Source organism: Alexandromys fortis, unplaced genomic scaffold (assembly GCF_014885135.2).
Source record: "Alexandromys fortis isolate MF-2015 unplaced genomic scaffold, M_Fortis_MF-2015_v1.1 scaffold_10, whole genome shotgun sequence".
NCBI classification, from domain to species: Eukaryota; Metazoa; Chordata; class Mammalia; order Rodentia; family Cricetidae; genus Alexandromys; species Alexandromys fortis.
In genome coordinates this window covers 21796797-21814119 of record NW_026067895.1, presented here as the reverse complement: position 1 = coordinate 21814119, position 17323 = coordinate 21796797, and the positions used below count along the sequence as shown (strand labels likewise).

Below are 17323 nucleotides of genomic sequence, written 5' to 3'. Positions count from 1 at the left end.
CTGCTGGGCCATCTCTCTTGTCCCCCTCCCCACCATTTTAACCCAATAGGTCTATATACAGAGGAAAAAAATAAAAAGATACAGTTCTTAACTTCAAATAGATTTGAACTTAACAGACGAGCACAGACACACAAACAAACAAACACACACACACAAGTGTGTATGTAAGTCTCAACACTTTGACTTCAGCTTACTGATTCTCAAAAACAGTTAACTGTTGTAACTGTCACAATTTAGTTAAGGAGCAGCATACAGAAAGGACACACTGATGTACAGACAACTCTGCACTCTCAGGCTTTTCCCAGAAGCTGTTTCCTTTCATATTCACAGCACTGGCTTAATAGCTTCTCTGACTCTTCCCAGACTCAAGAAATTCCTTACAAAATACAGTAAAGGTCTAACTTTCCATGTAAGTAGTTTCATGTCATTTTACTTCCCTCAAAAGAAGAGTCAGGTTTCAAAATTTACTTTTACTAGGTTTCATTAAAGGCCAATAACATAAATCATGTGTCACTCCACTTATCAGCCATTCCATCTGACAAAACGGAATGTCTTACTTATTATTACTTACGTATCCTAAACACTGCACTTTGTAATATCAAGCGCTACTCTCTCACTACTACAGCTGTCTCTAGGCCCCAGTTTCTCAAGTCCCCAAATATCTGCCACACTGACAACTTACTATTCTGAAACACAACTCTAAGCATGTTTTAGCTTTGTTGTTGTTTTTAAGAAGGAGGATGCCAGGGATCTGGCTCAATTGCTAGAGTGCTTGCATGAAGCCCAGGGCTGATCACCAGCATCACATAAAACCAGTGAACACAGCTGTATTCCCAGTGCTGAGGAGGTGTTCACAAAAGGTCAAGATTCCTCAGCTACAAGAAAACATCAGCCTGAGCTATATGCGATCCTTTGACTGATTCCTCCCAACTCAAAATGATTAACCATTAATAAAACTGACTTTGTTCATTGGAGAGTGGGGGACGAGATGATAGGTCTGGTAGTACAGGCCGATTCTATAAGAGAGTAAGGAAGAGGACAGATGAGTTCAGAGCTAGTCTGGACAAATTACTGAGAAGCTACCTTAAAACAAATGAAGGTTAGAAATGTATCTTAGTTGTGAGAGCATTTGCCCAGCCATGCTCATATGCTATCATATGATAGCCAGAAGCAATCCCCAATACTGAGGAAAAGCTGTTCCGGGCACTGCTGTCGTCCCCATTGACTACATTCACCTTACCTGGTCATATAAATTTAGCTCCAACCTGTATGCCTCTAGTTTTCGCATTACTTCATGTAACTTGGGGTCAATCATACTAATGAGTATTGTGCTGTACCAAAAGGCTTTGCACTAGATCATGTATAATATTGGGCATGTTGCCAAGTGGCTGTACTGCTGACAGCTTCAATCCAACCCAGCCCTCCTCATTAGGTAAAAAGTCAAGCTTGATCTATAGTAGAGAATTTCCTTACTTCTTACTCCAAAGTTAATCTCTATTGCCTTGAAGCTACTATAGTTTCTTTTTCAACACTAACCAGGGAATACTTTAAGTACTTGTTTTATAGCATTATCCTGTTGGTGGTGTTGTTGATGGTGGTGGTATACGTGTGTGTGTGTGTGTGTGTGTGTGTGTGTGTGTGTGTGCATGAAGCTGGGCATGTGAAAACAGAGGCTGACCCTGGGTATCTTCCTTAGTCACTGTAGTGGTTTGAACAGGAATGGACCCATAGACTCATGTTTGAATCCTTGGCCCATAGGAGTGGCACTAGTAGGAGATGTGGCCTTGTTAGAGTAGACTTTTTGGAGCAAGTGTGTCACTGTGGGGATGGGCTTTGGGGTCTCAGATGCTCAAACTAGGCCTAGACATTCACTTATGCTGCCTGCACATCCAGATGTAGAATTCTCAGCTACCTCTCCAGCACTATGTCTGCCTGTACACTGCCATGTCCTGCCATGATGATAATGGACAGAACCTCTGAACTGTAAGTACTGCTGTGATGTAATACTTTTGTACACTGTAAAGATTTGTCACTCATATTGGTTTAATAAAACGTTGATTGGTCAGTAGCCAGGCAGAAAGTATAGGCGGGGCAACCAGACTAGGAAAATTCTGGGAAGAAGAAAGGTCAGAAGAAGAATTGTGGTTGCAATTCAGACACAGAGGAAACAAGATGAGAATGCTGCATTGAGAAAAGGTATGTAAAAAGCCATGTGGCTAAACATAGACAAGAATTACGGGTTAATTTCAATTGTAAAATCTAGTTAATAATAAGCCTGAGCTAATCGGCCAAACAGTTTATAAGTAATATAAGCCTCTGTGTATTTCTTTGGGACAGAATGGGCTGAGGGACTGACTGGGCAGGACAGAAACTTACGTCTACAGTCACAATTAAATGTTTTCTTTGTAAGAGTTGCTGTGGTCTTGGTGTCTCTTCACAGCAACAGAAACCCTAAAACAACTATCAAGCACTTTATCAATCAAACAATCCCCCCAGTCTTACCTTAAGGTTTTAAATAAAATGTTTTATCTATTTTACTTAATGCTTAGTATATATAATAGGCCCTAAGTAAATTTATTGAACAAATAATAAGAAAATTGCACACTAGCTCATAAGAACTATGTGTGTTGGTTAGGTATGGTAGGACATATCCAGAATTCCACTATGGAAGTGGTGGAAGTTCCAAGCTAGCCTGGACTATCTGGCTAGATTCCATCTCAAACAAACCAACAAGCCCCACAAGGAACTGACTTGTTCCAGAGGGCATACTGGACCCATGATACTGTGCTTCAACATAAAGAAGTTTCTTAAGCAGGTGGTGGTAGCACACACCTTTAATCCCAGTTCTCAGGAGGCAGACGCAGGTGGATCTCTGTGAGCTGGAGGCTAGCCTGGTCTACAGTGAGACCCTGTCTCAAAAACAAAAACAAAAAAACAAAAACAAAAAAAAAACAAATAAAAAACTCAAAACAATAAGAAATAAAAATCACTTAGTGGGGTAAGGGTGCTGACTGCCAAGTCTGATGACTAGTTTGATCTCCAGGACCTGAACAGTAGAGAGAGAGATTATGAACTATCCCCAAGGTGTCCTCTAACCTCCACATAAGCTTTGTGGCCTGTTCTAGAGCCAGCATGAACACACATACTCTCTCTCTTTCTCTAAAAGTCACATGGGGGTAGGAAGTCAATGAACCATGAAAGTAAAAACAGCAACATAAATTTTATTCTCCAGTAGAACTTTCTATTAATACTATTTAAAAGGTCACAATAGTAAAAAACAGAATACAGAAACTGTTAGGATGTGATACATATTTGAAAGTTCAAAAACTACTTTAGAATTTAAGTTTCTGCCGGGCAGTGGTGGCACATGCTTTATCCCAGCACTCAGGAGGCAGAGGCAGGTGGATCTCTTTGAGTTCGAGGCCAGCCTGATCTACAAGAGCTAGTTCCAGGACAGGCTCCAAAGCTACAGAGAAACCCCAGCTCAAAAAACAAAACAAACAAAGAATTTAAGTTTATACACAGCATAGGTTTTTGATAACAAACAATGAATTTTTTTCTTCATGAGTAAGATTTAACTACCATTTGGTAGAGTTATCGTTACTAAGAGACATATTTATTTTTTAGCTCTGGAACTATGTTTTACATTTATCTTTTATTTGTTTGCTTTGGAGACAGGGTCTCTTGTAGAACTAGTTGGCTTTCAACGTCTATACAGCTAGCTGTAGATGGCTTGAACTCTTGATCCTCTTACTTCCACCTAAGTACTCGGACTACAAGTGTGTGTCACACGCCTGGTTGTTTTAATGTAATAAGTAATAGAAATTTCTAATTTATAAAAAATAACTGAAAGAGTTGAAAAAATATAATGTGTAGCTGCACCCTGAATGCCACAAGTAAAGATATTAATAAATAAATTTTATTTTATCTTAATTTCTATCCTCCCTCCCCCCAGACAGGGTTTCTCTGTGCAGCCCTAGCTATCCTGGAACTCAATTTGTGGACCAGGATGACCTTGAAATCAGAGATCCACCTACTTCCTCCTCCCCCAAACCCCCCAAAAGCTGATATAGCCCTTGACTAAGATTTTTTTCAGGGACAATAACAAAAGAATTGCCTCTAGTTAACTAAAATCCAGATGAAACCAAATTTGAAAATTCTAAATAACACCTACCATATGATGGATGGGGTACTTGTATATTATAATATTCAAGGAAATACAAGAAAAATGGCCAGGTGGTGGTGGTGCATGCCTTTAAAACCAGCACTCGGGAGGACAGGCTCCAAAGCTACAGAGAAATCCTGTCTTTAATCCCAGCACTTCGGATTAAACTGTGAGCTCGAGACCAGCCTGGTCTACAAGACCTAGTTCCAGGACAGGCACCAAAGCTACAGAGAAACCCTGTCTCAGAAAAACAAAACAAAAGAAAAGAAAAAACTATGGTGTTCAGTTCCAAATTTAAAATATTTTAATCTACATGGGGCCAGGGAGAAGCAGATAGAAATATTTTTAACACACAAAAGAACAGTCAAATGAAATTCAAATTGAAAAGGAATTGAAAAGGCAAATTCAGAGGTAAGTTAAACACACGACTGTCAAGTTCACTATAAACCAGCTAGCCTGCTTTCCTAAGCTAAACTTCTCTTAATTGCAGGACAGAGTTTGCTGAAAAACCAGACAGTCACATGGGTTTCCCCCCTCTTAACCACAAAAATCAGTTCAAGAAAGGCTGAAGCAGCAAGTTTCAGTGGGATGCAAGCCATGGTCCGTGCAGAACCTTCAGAGGGAAGGAAATTAACAGGCTTCTTGATGCCCCGTAAAAACAGCAGAATCACGCTCTTTTCTCAAAACATTTTTACCAACAAACACAGTCTACGCAGCATACATAGTAGACTTCCCATTAGGAAAAAGAAAGCTGAGATTTAACCATACAGACACAAATTCTCAAGCTTGTAAATGCTGTATTTTGAATTTATTTCTTCATCTGTTCTCTATTGCTATCTGTTTCTTTGTTTTTGTTGGTTTGGTTTGGTTTTTTTTAAAGTTGACCTTTTTAAATTTTTTTATTTTTTTATAATTTAGTTATTTCTATTTTATGTGCATTGGTGTGAAGGTGTCAGATCCCCTGGAACTGGGTTTTCAGACAGTTGTGAGCTGCCATGTGGGTGCTGGGAATTGAACCTGGTTTGGTTTTTTAAGGCAGGGTTTCTCTGTGTATCCCTGGCTGTGCTGGAGCTCACTATGTAGACCAGGCTAGCAGAACTCAGGGATCTGCCTGCCTCTGAACCCTGCGTGCTGGGATTAAAAGTATTTGCCACCATCACCGAGCTGCTATCTGTTCATATGAAGTGCCATGAGCTATAAATCTGTGTGCTCTATTTTCACTCAGTCACCACCTGAGAAAACCAGTTTGTCAATCAACTAGGTGAAGTATTTAGTATTTCGGAGATTCCTGTCTAGGAACAACTATTGTAAGAATGGTGGGGGCAATGGGATAGATAGACTTGTTAAAATTCAGATTCTGGGGAGATTTCTTCTACAATCTACTGAATCCAAAAATCTTCACTTAGAGACAAAACCATTCTTGATAACTCTCCCTCCTTCCAAGTAATTTTTAAAAACTTTAGGAACCACTGAAGGAGCTGCGAAGATGAGCTGGTCTCAGAAGCTAGCCTCTGACTCCACAATGCTCCATGACAGGTACATGGACACATGCACAAAATAAATAAAGGAAAAAAGGTTGCTGATTTTTAAAAGATTTATTTGTTTGTTTGTTTATTTATTTATTTATTTATTTATTTGGTATGCAGTGTTCTGCCTGCATATATGCCTGTATGCCAGAAGAGGACACCAGATCTCGTTATAGATGGTTGTGAGCCAGCACGTGGTTGCTAGGAATTGAACTCAGGACATCTGGAAGAACAGAAAGTGTTCTTAACCTCTGAGCCATCTCTCCAGCCCTCATGTTTTTTTTAAAAAGTGGATCGGTGGTGACAGAAAGTTGGCAAACTATGCCCAAGCATTAGGACCCGAGTTTAGATACCCAAACCCCCAGCAATGAGACTGGGTGAGTAGAGACAGACTCTGTGACTCTCTGGCCACCCAGCCTACCCAAGAGTGAGATCCAGGCCAGAGAGAGACCCTGTCTCAAGCAAACAGACAGAATAATAATGATAAGGTGGAGAATGATCGAAGATACCTGATGCCAACCTTGGTCTGGCTTCTACAAAACAAGTGTATGAGCAAGTGGATAATAAACACACACACACCCCTCTACCCACACAGACACACACACGCACACACAGACAGAAGAAAAAGGTGTCTCAGTAGTATGTGCCAAGCAACGCTCCAGCAGCACCACCTGGGATGACTTTTCATGGAGCTAACAGAGTTAGTTCCCAGAGACCCTGAAAGCAGCAGCCCCAGAAAAGCCTTCTCGTTCCCTTTCTGCATACATTAGGGATGCGACAGATGCACTGCCTCAAAGTTTCCAAATGTTTCTGCTTTCTCTCCAAAACTTCCCATGACAACACATGTGTAAGCCAAGTTAAACATTTCATAAAATTAAGCTAAAAATTTGGCCTCACCTGTCTATATTTATTTTCCCCTAAAACAAAGAAAAAATATTTTAATCTTTCTCAATATTCCTTCCTTTTTAGTTCCTTCTTCTATTTACTTTTTAATCCAAGCTTCACTGTATAAGAATCCAGTACCTCAACCACCTAAGCACATGTACAAATAAGTGTTTAAATGTCTTCCTAGGGGCTGGAGAGATGGCTCAGTGGTTAAGATCACTGGCTGTTCTTCCAAAGTTTCTGAGTTCAATTCCCAGCAACCACATGGTGGCTCATAACCACCTGTAATGAGATCTGGCACCCTCTTCAGGCCTGAACACTATACATAGAAAAAATAAAATCTTTTTTTTTTTTAAAAGTGTCTTCCTACACAAACTGTGCACTGTTTTCTCACACAATATACAAAAATTCACCCATATTTCCCTTAAATTGATAGATTTCAGCGGTGCTGTTTCTCATAGCAGACATATCCCTCAAAGAAATTCTAGTAGAAAAGAACAGATCTGAAGTGAACACGGTAGCAACTGTCTATAATCCCAGATCTCGGGAAGGTCTGAAGTTTGAGGACGACTGAGGCTACACAATTAAGTGCTGGTTTACACTGTCTACACCTAAGAAACAGGGTTTAACATGATTATGCTAAGGTAGGCTTTACAAAACAAACACAAAGCCTCACATCTTCAACGAAGATCTTTGAAGGGAATGGTCTTTTCCACCTCTAGAAACTTTCTGTAGTGTGATCCTAATTAGTCTAATTAAATAAAAACCTGGAGTCAGATGAGGGGAGTGAAAGCTGAAAGATCAGAGAAGCAGAGCACCAGACACTAGAGTTCTTACCTCTCCAAATGCTCAGACCCAAGTGCGTGACAAGATCCTGTCTCCATGAATCCTACAGCTTTAGAGTCCTCTCTCCACTCAGTCACACCTCTTTCTATCTCCACCCTCCTAGAGCTGGGATCAAAGGCCTGTGATTCCCAACTGCTATGACTAAACAACCTAGCTCTTTTTCTCTGAGACTAGCCCAAGGTGGCCTCAAACTCACAGAGATGTCTGCCTCTGTCTCCTGAGCACTGGTATTAAAGGTGTGTGCCAGCACTGCCTGGCCTGTATGGCTAGCTAGTGGCTTAGTTCGACATTCATCAGGTAAGCTACATTTGTTAGATCACAAAATATCACCATAATTTTATTATTTTAAAGATTAAAAAATGGTATTTTTCAGAATCTTCTTTAACTCAGTTCACATCTATAATATTTAGTCAATAAATATTTAAGGTCTACTACTATATGTGTAAAATGAAGCCATTTCTGTTTGAAAGCAAGAAAGAATTTGTTGAAAGACCCACAAAAAATATTTAGTTATTTGATTTTTAAGAAAGAGAAAATGGAGGCCGAAGAGATGGTTCAGCAGGTAAGAGTACTTGATTTTTTTTTATGTGAATAAACATTAGGTCTGCATGCATGCATGTGCACCATGTTCATAAACCATGTTTGTCTGCTGAGGCCAGAGATATTTGGATCCCCTGAAATTGGAGTAATAGTCATAAGCCACCACGTGGATGCTAGGAATACTGAACCGTCTCTGGAAGGTCAGTCAGTGCTCTTAACCACTGAATTATCTCTCCAGCCCCAAAAGCTCTTACAGAGGACTCAGGTTCAGTTCCCAGAACACACATGCTGGCCTCACAACTATGTGTAACTCCAGTTCCCTGATATCAGCCCCTGTCTGACCTCTGACTTCCACAGGTACCATACACCCATGTGATACACATATTTCTAACAAAATAAATAAATGTAAAAAAAAAAAAAAGAAAGAAAGTAAAGAAGGGGTGAGGTACAGATGCTTGCGATCTCTGAAGAACAAAGCTGAGAGAAGAAGACCCTGAGCTTACTCCTCTGAGATGTGCTGTCCATGGGTGCTCACATCTGTGATCTCAGTAACTGGGGAGCCTGAAGCATGAGGACTGCCTGAGTTCAAAGTCAGTCTTGGCAACATAATGAGTTCTGGGTCATTATGGACTACAGAGTAAGACTATGCTATAAATAGATAGACTGACTGACAAGGGAGGGTGGGAGGGAGGAAGGAAGGAAGGAACTTACAAATAAGCTAGACATGGTGGTATAGCATTTAGGACATGTACATAAGGGAACGAAGGAACTTGAGGTCATCCTCATCTACACAGCAAGGTCAAAGGTAGTCTCAGACCTTGTATCAAAAGTAATTATTTTAAAAATGTTCAATAAAATAAAGTTTTCACTCCTCAATGCTAAGTTGGCGAACATCGAGCAGTAGTGGTTTCTATATAGCATTTCGATCTTTACACAACAGGTGATCTGAGGCCTCACACAACAAAGTCACCACAAGCAGACAAATGCCAATGCAAAGGTAAAGCAAACTCCCAAAACTGACTACAAAAAAACTTACCTGACAAGAAAGAGAAGAAAGCAAGAGATGACCATTGAGGCTCTTCAAAATGACAGCAGCTACCTAAACAAGGTCCTGTATATTTTGAAGAATTTCTATTCCAGTCATTGACAATCCTATCAATGGTGCGTCCTAACTGAATATGACACTCTGTAGGAAAACACAAATTGCCATAAAATTCTTCCCACCACTGCATTAAATAAAATAAGGGGTGTAGTGATATTTTGTTTGTGTTCTATCAATAAAGCTTGCCTAAAGATCAGAGTGCAGAGCTAAGCTACTAGTTAGCCATAGAGGCCAGGCAGTGGTGGCACACACCTGTAATCCCAGCACTCAGGAAGCAGAGGCAGATGGATCTCTGTGGGTTCAAGGCCACCCTGGGCTACAGTAGACTGATCCAAACTCAAAGAGAAACAGAGCCAGGCTGTGGTGTCTCACACCTTTAATCCCAGTACCAGGGAGGTGGAGATGAGAAATGACAAGGCTGGTGGAGAGAGAATTATAATGCAGGAGAAGACAAGAGCCCAAGGACAGTCTGGAGATGCAGTCTGAAGATTCATAGAGATTGGATCATTTCTTTGGTCCTGAGCATTGGTAGAGAACTCTCTAGTGGCTGAATGATCGGCTTCTCTAACCTTCAGTATTAGCCCCTATATCTGACCCTGGGTTTTTATTAATAATACCAATTAGAATTAATAAAGGAGGAAACTATTTTTTTTTGAGACAAAGTCTCACTCTGTACCAAGTTAGACTCTAATTCACAGCAATCCTCAGTTTCCTGAGTGCTGGGAAAACTGGCACGACCCACCCTGAAATTACTTTTGAAGTGTTTGTTGTAGATTTTTGTCTAGTTAAGAGGAAAAGAAGTAAAAGGGAAAGACAGAAACAAAGAGGATGAAGAGGTAGGACAGAACACTGCCATAACATAAACACGTCAACTCTATACAAAGAGAGACTGGCAACCTGGAATCCCAATCTCTAGTCCTACTTACCACTAACTAGCTGAGCTGCCTGCTTTAATTAGTGAGTTTCTTCATCTAGATAATGAAGTAGGAGCAAGGTACTCCAAAGAATAAGAATTCATTTAAGGGCCAGGGGATAGTGGTGGCAATGCATGTCTTTAAATCCCAGCACTCAGGCTGCAGAGGCAGGGGGATCTCTGTGAGTTCGAGGCCAGCCTGGTCTACAAAGTGAGTTTTGGGACAGCCAGAGCTGTTACACAGAGAAACCCTGTCCTGAAAAACAAAAACAAGGAAAAGAATCCATGCAAGGGCGAGCTGATTCCAAACCTAACACTCAGCGAGAACGTCGGCTGACAAGTGTACAGTACAATAATAACAATTACTCTTGAGTTGCCAGGACGATGGATATTTGCTGACTATTTTACTCAAGAATTGAGAATTTATTCATAATTACACTCTTCAGAAAACAGTAGAGAAGAGGAGACATAAAAGAGAACAACTTAGCCCAACTCGAATGGGGTTATTCACACCACTGCTAGACACTGCGACACTCATCTCTGAGTCCTTTAAAATGTCCAAAATGCAGCTAAGACTTTTGCTAAATTCAAGGAAAAAATGTTCCTCTCATTCTGTTCTATTCAAAGAATGTCACGTAAAGAAAGCCATGATGTCTAGAACCTTAACGTGTATCCTGGCAAGCATACACTCACATGTAGCTTCACTCACTCAACCAATCAACATAAAAACTTCAAAAATTATTTAAAAAATAACTTTCAAGTGCCTATTTTTTTGTTTTGTTTTTTAAAAATTTAAACCTTGTTCTTTGGGACAGGAAGGAGGCTCGGCCAGGAAAGCACTTCCCATGGAGTGTGAGGACAGGAGTTGAGATCCCCAGAATACACAGAAGCCTGATAGGTGTGGTGGCCTGCAGTAACGTCAACAACTGGGAAGCTGAGATAGGGAGTCGTAGTTGAAGCTAGCTAGTCAGACTAGCCATGTGAGTGAACTTTGGATTCAACTAAGAGACCCCACCTCAACACATTAAGGGGAAGAGTGATTGAGGAAGCCCTATTATTTATTGCTTACAAACTGCAGTACAGTTCTATGTATCTGTATGTATCCCCTACTAGCCAGGCCAGAGACAATAGTCTAAATCACAGCTATTCTCAATGCTTTGCACCAAGCAAGCACTCAGGTTATACTGGCTGGATTGGTGATCGCCAAAGCCCATTCAGCTCTAAAGTCACCTGCCCTGAACTCAAAACTTGATCATGATAGATGTAATTCAGTACAATGCTACAAGGTATCAAAAGCACATATATTTAAGTCATCCTGTGGCCTTGTATAATACTGTCACTACAAGATTTTAAATATAATTTTATAAGTAGTTCATACCTGCAATCCCAGCACTTAAGAGGCAGAGGAGGGGAATATCAAAAGTTTGAGACCTGCCTGAGTCACATAGGAAGTTCCAGGCTAACCTGGGCTAGACTGATTCCATCTCCAAAAATATACCAACTGGATTTTTAAAAGGAACAACAACAATATAACTAAATATATTTTTGAAGATACAGGCAAAATTATAGATCTCATTACTATATATTTAGTACTGCCATGGAACATAAAATTAGGATTTTCCATTCTTAGTTTAAGAAACTTTATATTTGTAAATTTATACAAGCAGGAAAAATAGGAGATACTAAAATAGAAAGATGTAAGAATTGCCAAGTGCCATATAAAATGTACTTCCCTGTGTACAAACAGGCAGACTAACTGTAACTTTCTAATTCAGAAAGGAGGCTGGAACTGGGACTGAGGCTCAGCGGGTAAAGAGTTTGCCTTGTGTGCAGGAGGCACTGGACTTGATTCCCAGCACCATATAAACCAGACTTAGTGACACAAGCCTCTAATCCTAAAGAGAAGTTCAAGGTCAGTCTGGCAAGGCAAGCCTGGGCTACAATGAAGCTGTATTTTTTTTAAAGGGGTTCTTTCACTTTGGGTTATAGTTAAAGTCTCTACAAAATGAATGAAACAGGAAAAACTGATAAAGATAAGATTTTACAAGTTGGAGGTATTTTATTTGCCTAGAGATAAAAACCACCACCAACAAAAGACCACAAGTCAAAAACTACCTCACAGGACATGTGCTTTTCAGGAATGCACACTAAGTTTTCCACCATGACTTCCCTAGCCCCGTGAAACCAGCAAAGCCTCCCTCTGGAACCTGCAAAGTCCAGCATAATAATTTAAATTCAAGAATCTCAAATTACAGATAAAACCCCATTAAAAATTAGTTGCCCCAGCAATGGAGGGGGGCTGGAGGCAGGGTGAGGGAACGGGAGGTTATTTAAGGCCAATCTCACACGAGCAGGACCTTCTTATGAAGGTAAGGGAGACCGACATCTTTCCAGATAATTACAGTGTTCTAGCAACCCATGCCCACAAAATACATGCTTCCAAGCACAAAAACTCACATGAAGGTGAGTCAACAACCCCCACACACACTCCACAAGAAGTTGCTGAGGATGTAACTTCGTAGGTGGGCCACCTGCCTAGCATATCCAAGGCCCTGGGTTCAATGAATAACGGGGATGGCGTTGATGAAAAGTGATGAAGCAGAAAGGAGATTTCCTAGAGTGCAATAGTAATTTGGGCTAAAAGGCTGGGATCTAATTCTAAGCACTATACTGCCTGCCTGTTCAGTTTTGTTTAAAGGCGGGATCTTACTATGTAACCCCGGCTGATATAGTAGCTATGTGGCCAGGCTGGCCTCGAACTCGTGGTTATCCTCCTGCCTCATCCTTCTTTAGTACTGGTATTACAAGCGTGTACTTCCAACTCAGAATGTGTTTTAGTAAAGGCAAGTGAAACAAATACTATGAAAAACAAATCATTTCTAATTTCAAGAGTTCCCAAAGTAGGCCAGTAAAATAGCTCAATGAGTAAAGGCACTTTCCACCAAGGTCGACAACTTGAGCTGAATCCCTGTATCCACAAAGGGAGGGGGGGGGGACCCGACTCCCAAAGGTTGTTCTCTGACCTCTATGTTAGGTAGGATACATTCAAACATAGATGCACACACGCGCACATGTGCGCGCACACACACAGACACCTACATAAAATAACTGTAAAATTTAAAAAAAAAAAAACTAAGAATTTCCAAACTAATGGAACAGCCTTAGATTCCACGCAAATGAAATCGCAGACGTCTTCTACACCACACCTGTAGGAATACACCGCGTCCAAATCCCTGGTAAGCAATTTTACAAAATAGTAAGAGTGGTGGTTATCTGCTGTTCCAGATGAGGCGACTGAATATATGGCATTAGGTCAGACTTGGAAGCACAAGGCTCCCAGGGGACGGAGTAACACCAAGATTGGCTCCCGGCCTGGAGTTCACAAAGCCATCCGGTTCTCCTTCCCTAGCGACAGATCAAAGCTGAGTCCCAACGCGCCGGAGCGCTGGAAGGCAGCCGCCCTCTGCGCTCGCTCCGGGCCCCGCCCAAGACCCCCCGCGCGGCCGGTGCGATACCTGGCGAAGAAATCCGCGAAGCCACCGCTCCGTCGAGCTCGAGCCGTGGTGCCCCCGGGACTCTGCTCCGCCGTTGGCAGGGATGTGGGTGTCCCCGCCGAGGGAAGGAGGTCGCCGGCGCTCTGGCGGCGGCTCACCTCGAACGTGTTCCGAGAGCTGAAGCGGGCGTCGGGGAGGCCGGGGCTGGGCTCCGCGCTCCCACCCGATCTCGCGGCAGAGGTGGCAGCTGTGGGTTCCGGGTCGTCGGTGTCCCCCGACACCAGGCAGCAGCTCCGTAGCGGGTCCTCCAGCGGCGCGGCCCAGTCGTCCGGGCCGCCCGCGCCGTCCACACCCTCGTCCGCGGGATCTAGCAGGCAAGGGTGGCCGCAGGATCGGCGGCGACGCGCCTCCTCCGGGCCGCGACGGTCCTGGCGCAGCAAAAATCCCGAGTCCCCGTTGGTCATGCTTGAACGGCACGCCGCGGGGACAGCCGCCGCCTCCGCCCCGCCGAGCCCGGGCTGCAACGGGCCCGCGGCCGCCGCGAGATACCGCTGCAGGAGCTGCCGCGGCCGCGGCGCTTCCTCCTCTCCAGCCTCCCCTGGCGACTCCGCGGCGACGGCGCCTCCGCCAAAGCCGCCGGCGGTGTGGACGGTCTTCCCGTCCTGACCCATGGGCCCCGGGACTGGGAGCAGCTCGGCGTTTCTTCCCGAGCAGGCTCCGGCATCCTCGGGACCCATCATCTGAGGCGGCGGCGGGGGACTGCCCTGCGCGCAGGGGCCGCGGCCACGGCCGCCGCAACGTTCCCAGACCCACCCCTCCCACCCGCCAGCCAGGGCAGTTGCCGGAGGCCGGGCACGCGCTAGGATCGCGCACGCGCACCAGCGGGCCCGGGCCGGCCGCGACCCGGCGCGTCCCCGAACCATAGAGACGGCAGCTAGAGCGACCCGGGAGGACAATCTGGGATCCGCCAGCTGCGCCTGGATGGGAGAGGATGGTTGGAGCGCTCGCGGGTGACAATGCTTAGCAGAAGCGCAGATACCACACACTTCGTCAAAAGCTCTCTTAATGTGATTCTCTTGTGAGAGCAAAATGACGAAGTTAGCCTAAGTCCTTCCATCTGGACAGTTTTTACGTTCTTTATCAACAGTGAGGAATTCTGTTGACCACAGGACAGCCCCTTTCTACTTTGTCCTCCACGTTTACCAAAGCTTTATCTGGTAACACATGACAATGAACACGTTGGTTGTAATGTCATCTGGGTACGGAGATATAAGGGAGTCAGAGCGAGGACTATTAATAACTGTCGCACCCTGTGGTAATGGATTAAAATAGAATGATGACCATTTAGTGGAAATAAAATGTATTTAATGTACAAATCACAAGACAGATAATAACAAGCCACAGGAGTGATAGGAAAGAGAGCAGCCAGCAGTTACAAAGCTATGATATTGATGTGAAAAAATTGGAAACTGCTGGGTGATGGTGGTGGCGTACGGCTTTAATCCCAGCACTCAGGAGGCAGAGGCAGGCGGATCTCTGTGAGTTCGAGGCCAGCCTGGACTACAGGGAGGGTTCCAGGACAGGCTCCAATGCTACAGAGAAACCCTGTCTCGAAAAAAATAAAATAAAAAAAATTTAAAAAAGAAACTGGATTGGGGCAAAACACTGGAACTAACTAACACATGGTGAAAGTTAAAAACTCCAATGGTGGAGGAGTCATCTATGTAAAGCAGCAAGGTGAAGAATCTTGCGTGACCTTGCCTCCATAGAAGAATGAGGGTAGGGAGGGGGCAGAAACCCGATCATTGCTGGCATTTCAGAATGGACGACGTGAAATTGTAGTGAAAGACCTAAATAGACGTTGTTATCATAGGATGAAGCAGTAACTAGAGACCGTTCATTCTACAAATGTCTCTGGAAGGAAGTACAGAAATTGAATGACATACTTTGCAAACAGTACCGTCAAGTCTTCAAAGTTTTGTATATAAAATGTATATGTGAGCCGGACAGTGGTAGTGCACGCCGTTAATCCCAGTACTTGGGAGGCAGAGGTGGCGACCGCTTTAAACCCAGTAGTTGGGCGGCAGAGACAGGCTGATCTCCGTTACAGGCCAGCCTGGTCTGCAAGAGCTAGTTCCAGGGCAGGCACCAAAGCAACACAGAGAAACCCTGTCTCGAAAAACAAACAAAACAAAAAACCAAGAAATCAATGCAGAGAAATCTTGTTTTGAAAAGCCAAAGGAAAAAAAGGAGAAAAAAACCCCTCTAAATATGTGAATAGATTTAAGAGTGAATATCAACTATTTGTTTAGTAATAAAATGTGCAACCATGTATCCACCATTCAGATTAATAACTGTCAAGTGTCTTTTATAATGAGTTTTTCTGTAAATGTAAGCAGAACAAGAATTTATTACCAAGGTCTCTGCATTTATTATCATAGCTCAGTTGGTCAAGTTGCCCTGCAAGCTTGAGGACCTTCATTCTCTCCCCAGCACTCACGTAAGAAGCTGGTGTGGTAGAATGCCCTTGTGATTCCAGCACTGAAAAGGCAGATCTCTGGGAAGCTTTGGCAGCCAGCCCAGCCAAACCAGCTAGCCTTAGATCTCACTGACATATCATGTCTCGTTAATTTATTTTCTATTCATGGAATATTTTTATTGCTTTTATCAAGCTATACATTTTTCCCGCTCCTCTTCCTTCCTCCTTTCTACCCTTCCTCCCTCCCCATTACAAAGATGATCCCTCAAACTGATTATTTTGCTATAGTTAAGGAGAGTACAGAGGCCTCAAGTTCTTTACACCCTTGTTTTAAAAATTATTCTCTATTATTGTTACTACTATTGTGCCTCTAATCAAGCTTGCACCAGTAGTGCTTTCTTTTACCTACTGAACGGTTCTTCATAACTTTTCTTGATCTTTCTTGGGCTACACTGGATTCCCAAAGAACATTTAAGTATGACACACCCTTTACAGTGTTAAATCACCTCCAACACCATCCACAGACCCTTAGAGCAATTAGAGCAATGTTACTCAAACTTCAATACACATCAGAAATGCCAAGGATTAAATACAAACACACACACACACACATATACACACACACTGGCCAGTTAAGTATGTAACTATCTTCAATGATGAATAGACTAAATAACTATATTGTCAGTGTGTCCTTTTGGAAATTGATTGATAATATGATCAATAAATTTGGTATGAAAATTCAAAAGTAAGCTCTGTAATATAGTAGAAATGTATGGTTTTGCAAATCTATGTAATTTGGCTTGTTCTGAAATCATCTTCAACTTCTGCAAATAACTGAAATTCCATTCATTCCTGGTAAAACCCCATCTGGTAAAAAGGGTCGCCGGGATCAAGGTTGTGGATTATAGTAAGATAATAAGTATTACAAAGATGCATATTGCAGATTAGCTTCGAAGGGTGAACTATGGGTGGGAAAGGAATGACAGAAACATCACAGAGCAGCTGCTGTTCGGTAAGCCACAGTGGGACAGACCTCAGACCAAGAAAAGAGGAAATGCTTTAAAAATATACAATGTCCTTTAGTGGAGCAACTCATGCCACATATTAGGAGGCACTGTGATCTTACCCCTGGGAATCTGTCATAAGGAAACCATTCCAAAGAAAAGATAACAGCTGTGCAGATATGGTTGTGGCTAAATGATTTAGAATAAAAAATTCTAATTCATCTAAAATAGTCAGCAATATGAGAAGTGCAGGCAAATCTATGTGTATCAAAGACAAGTGACAGAAAAGCAAAAATACAAAGAAATCTAACAAATCTATGCTAAAAGAAAGGATTGTGCCAGGTATGACGACACATGCCTTCAGGAGGC

General features: G+C 42.7%; 1 protein-coding gene across 1 annotated transcript in view; it reads right to left on the bottom strand.

The window, feature by feature from the left end:
• Positions 1-16561, bottom strand: part of Tbc1d12 (TBC1 domain family member 12) — a 71083-nt gene extending 54522 nt beyond the window's left edge. The window contains exon 1 of the mRNA XM_050159156.1: positions 13493-16561. Coding sequence (XP_050015113.1) covers positions 13493-14394 — 902 coding nt within the window. The 5' untranslated portion in view covers positions 14395-16561. The remainder of the gene's footprint in view (positions 1-13492) is intronic.
• Between the last annotated feature and the right edge of the window lie 762 nt (positions 16562-17323).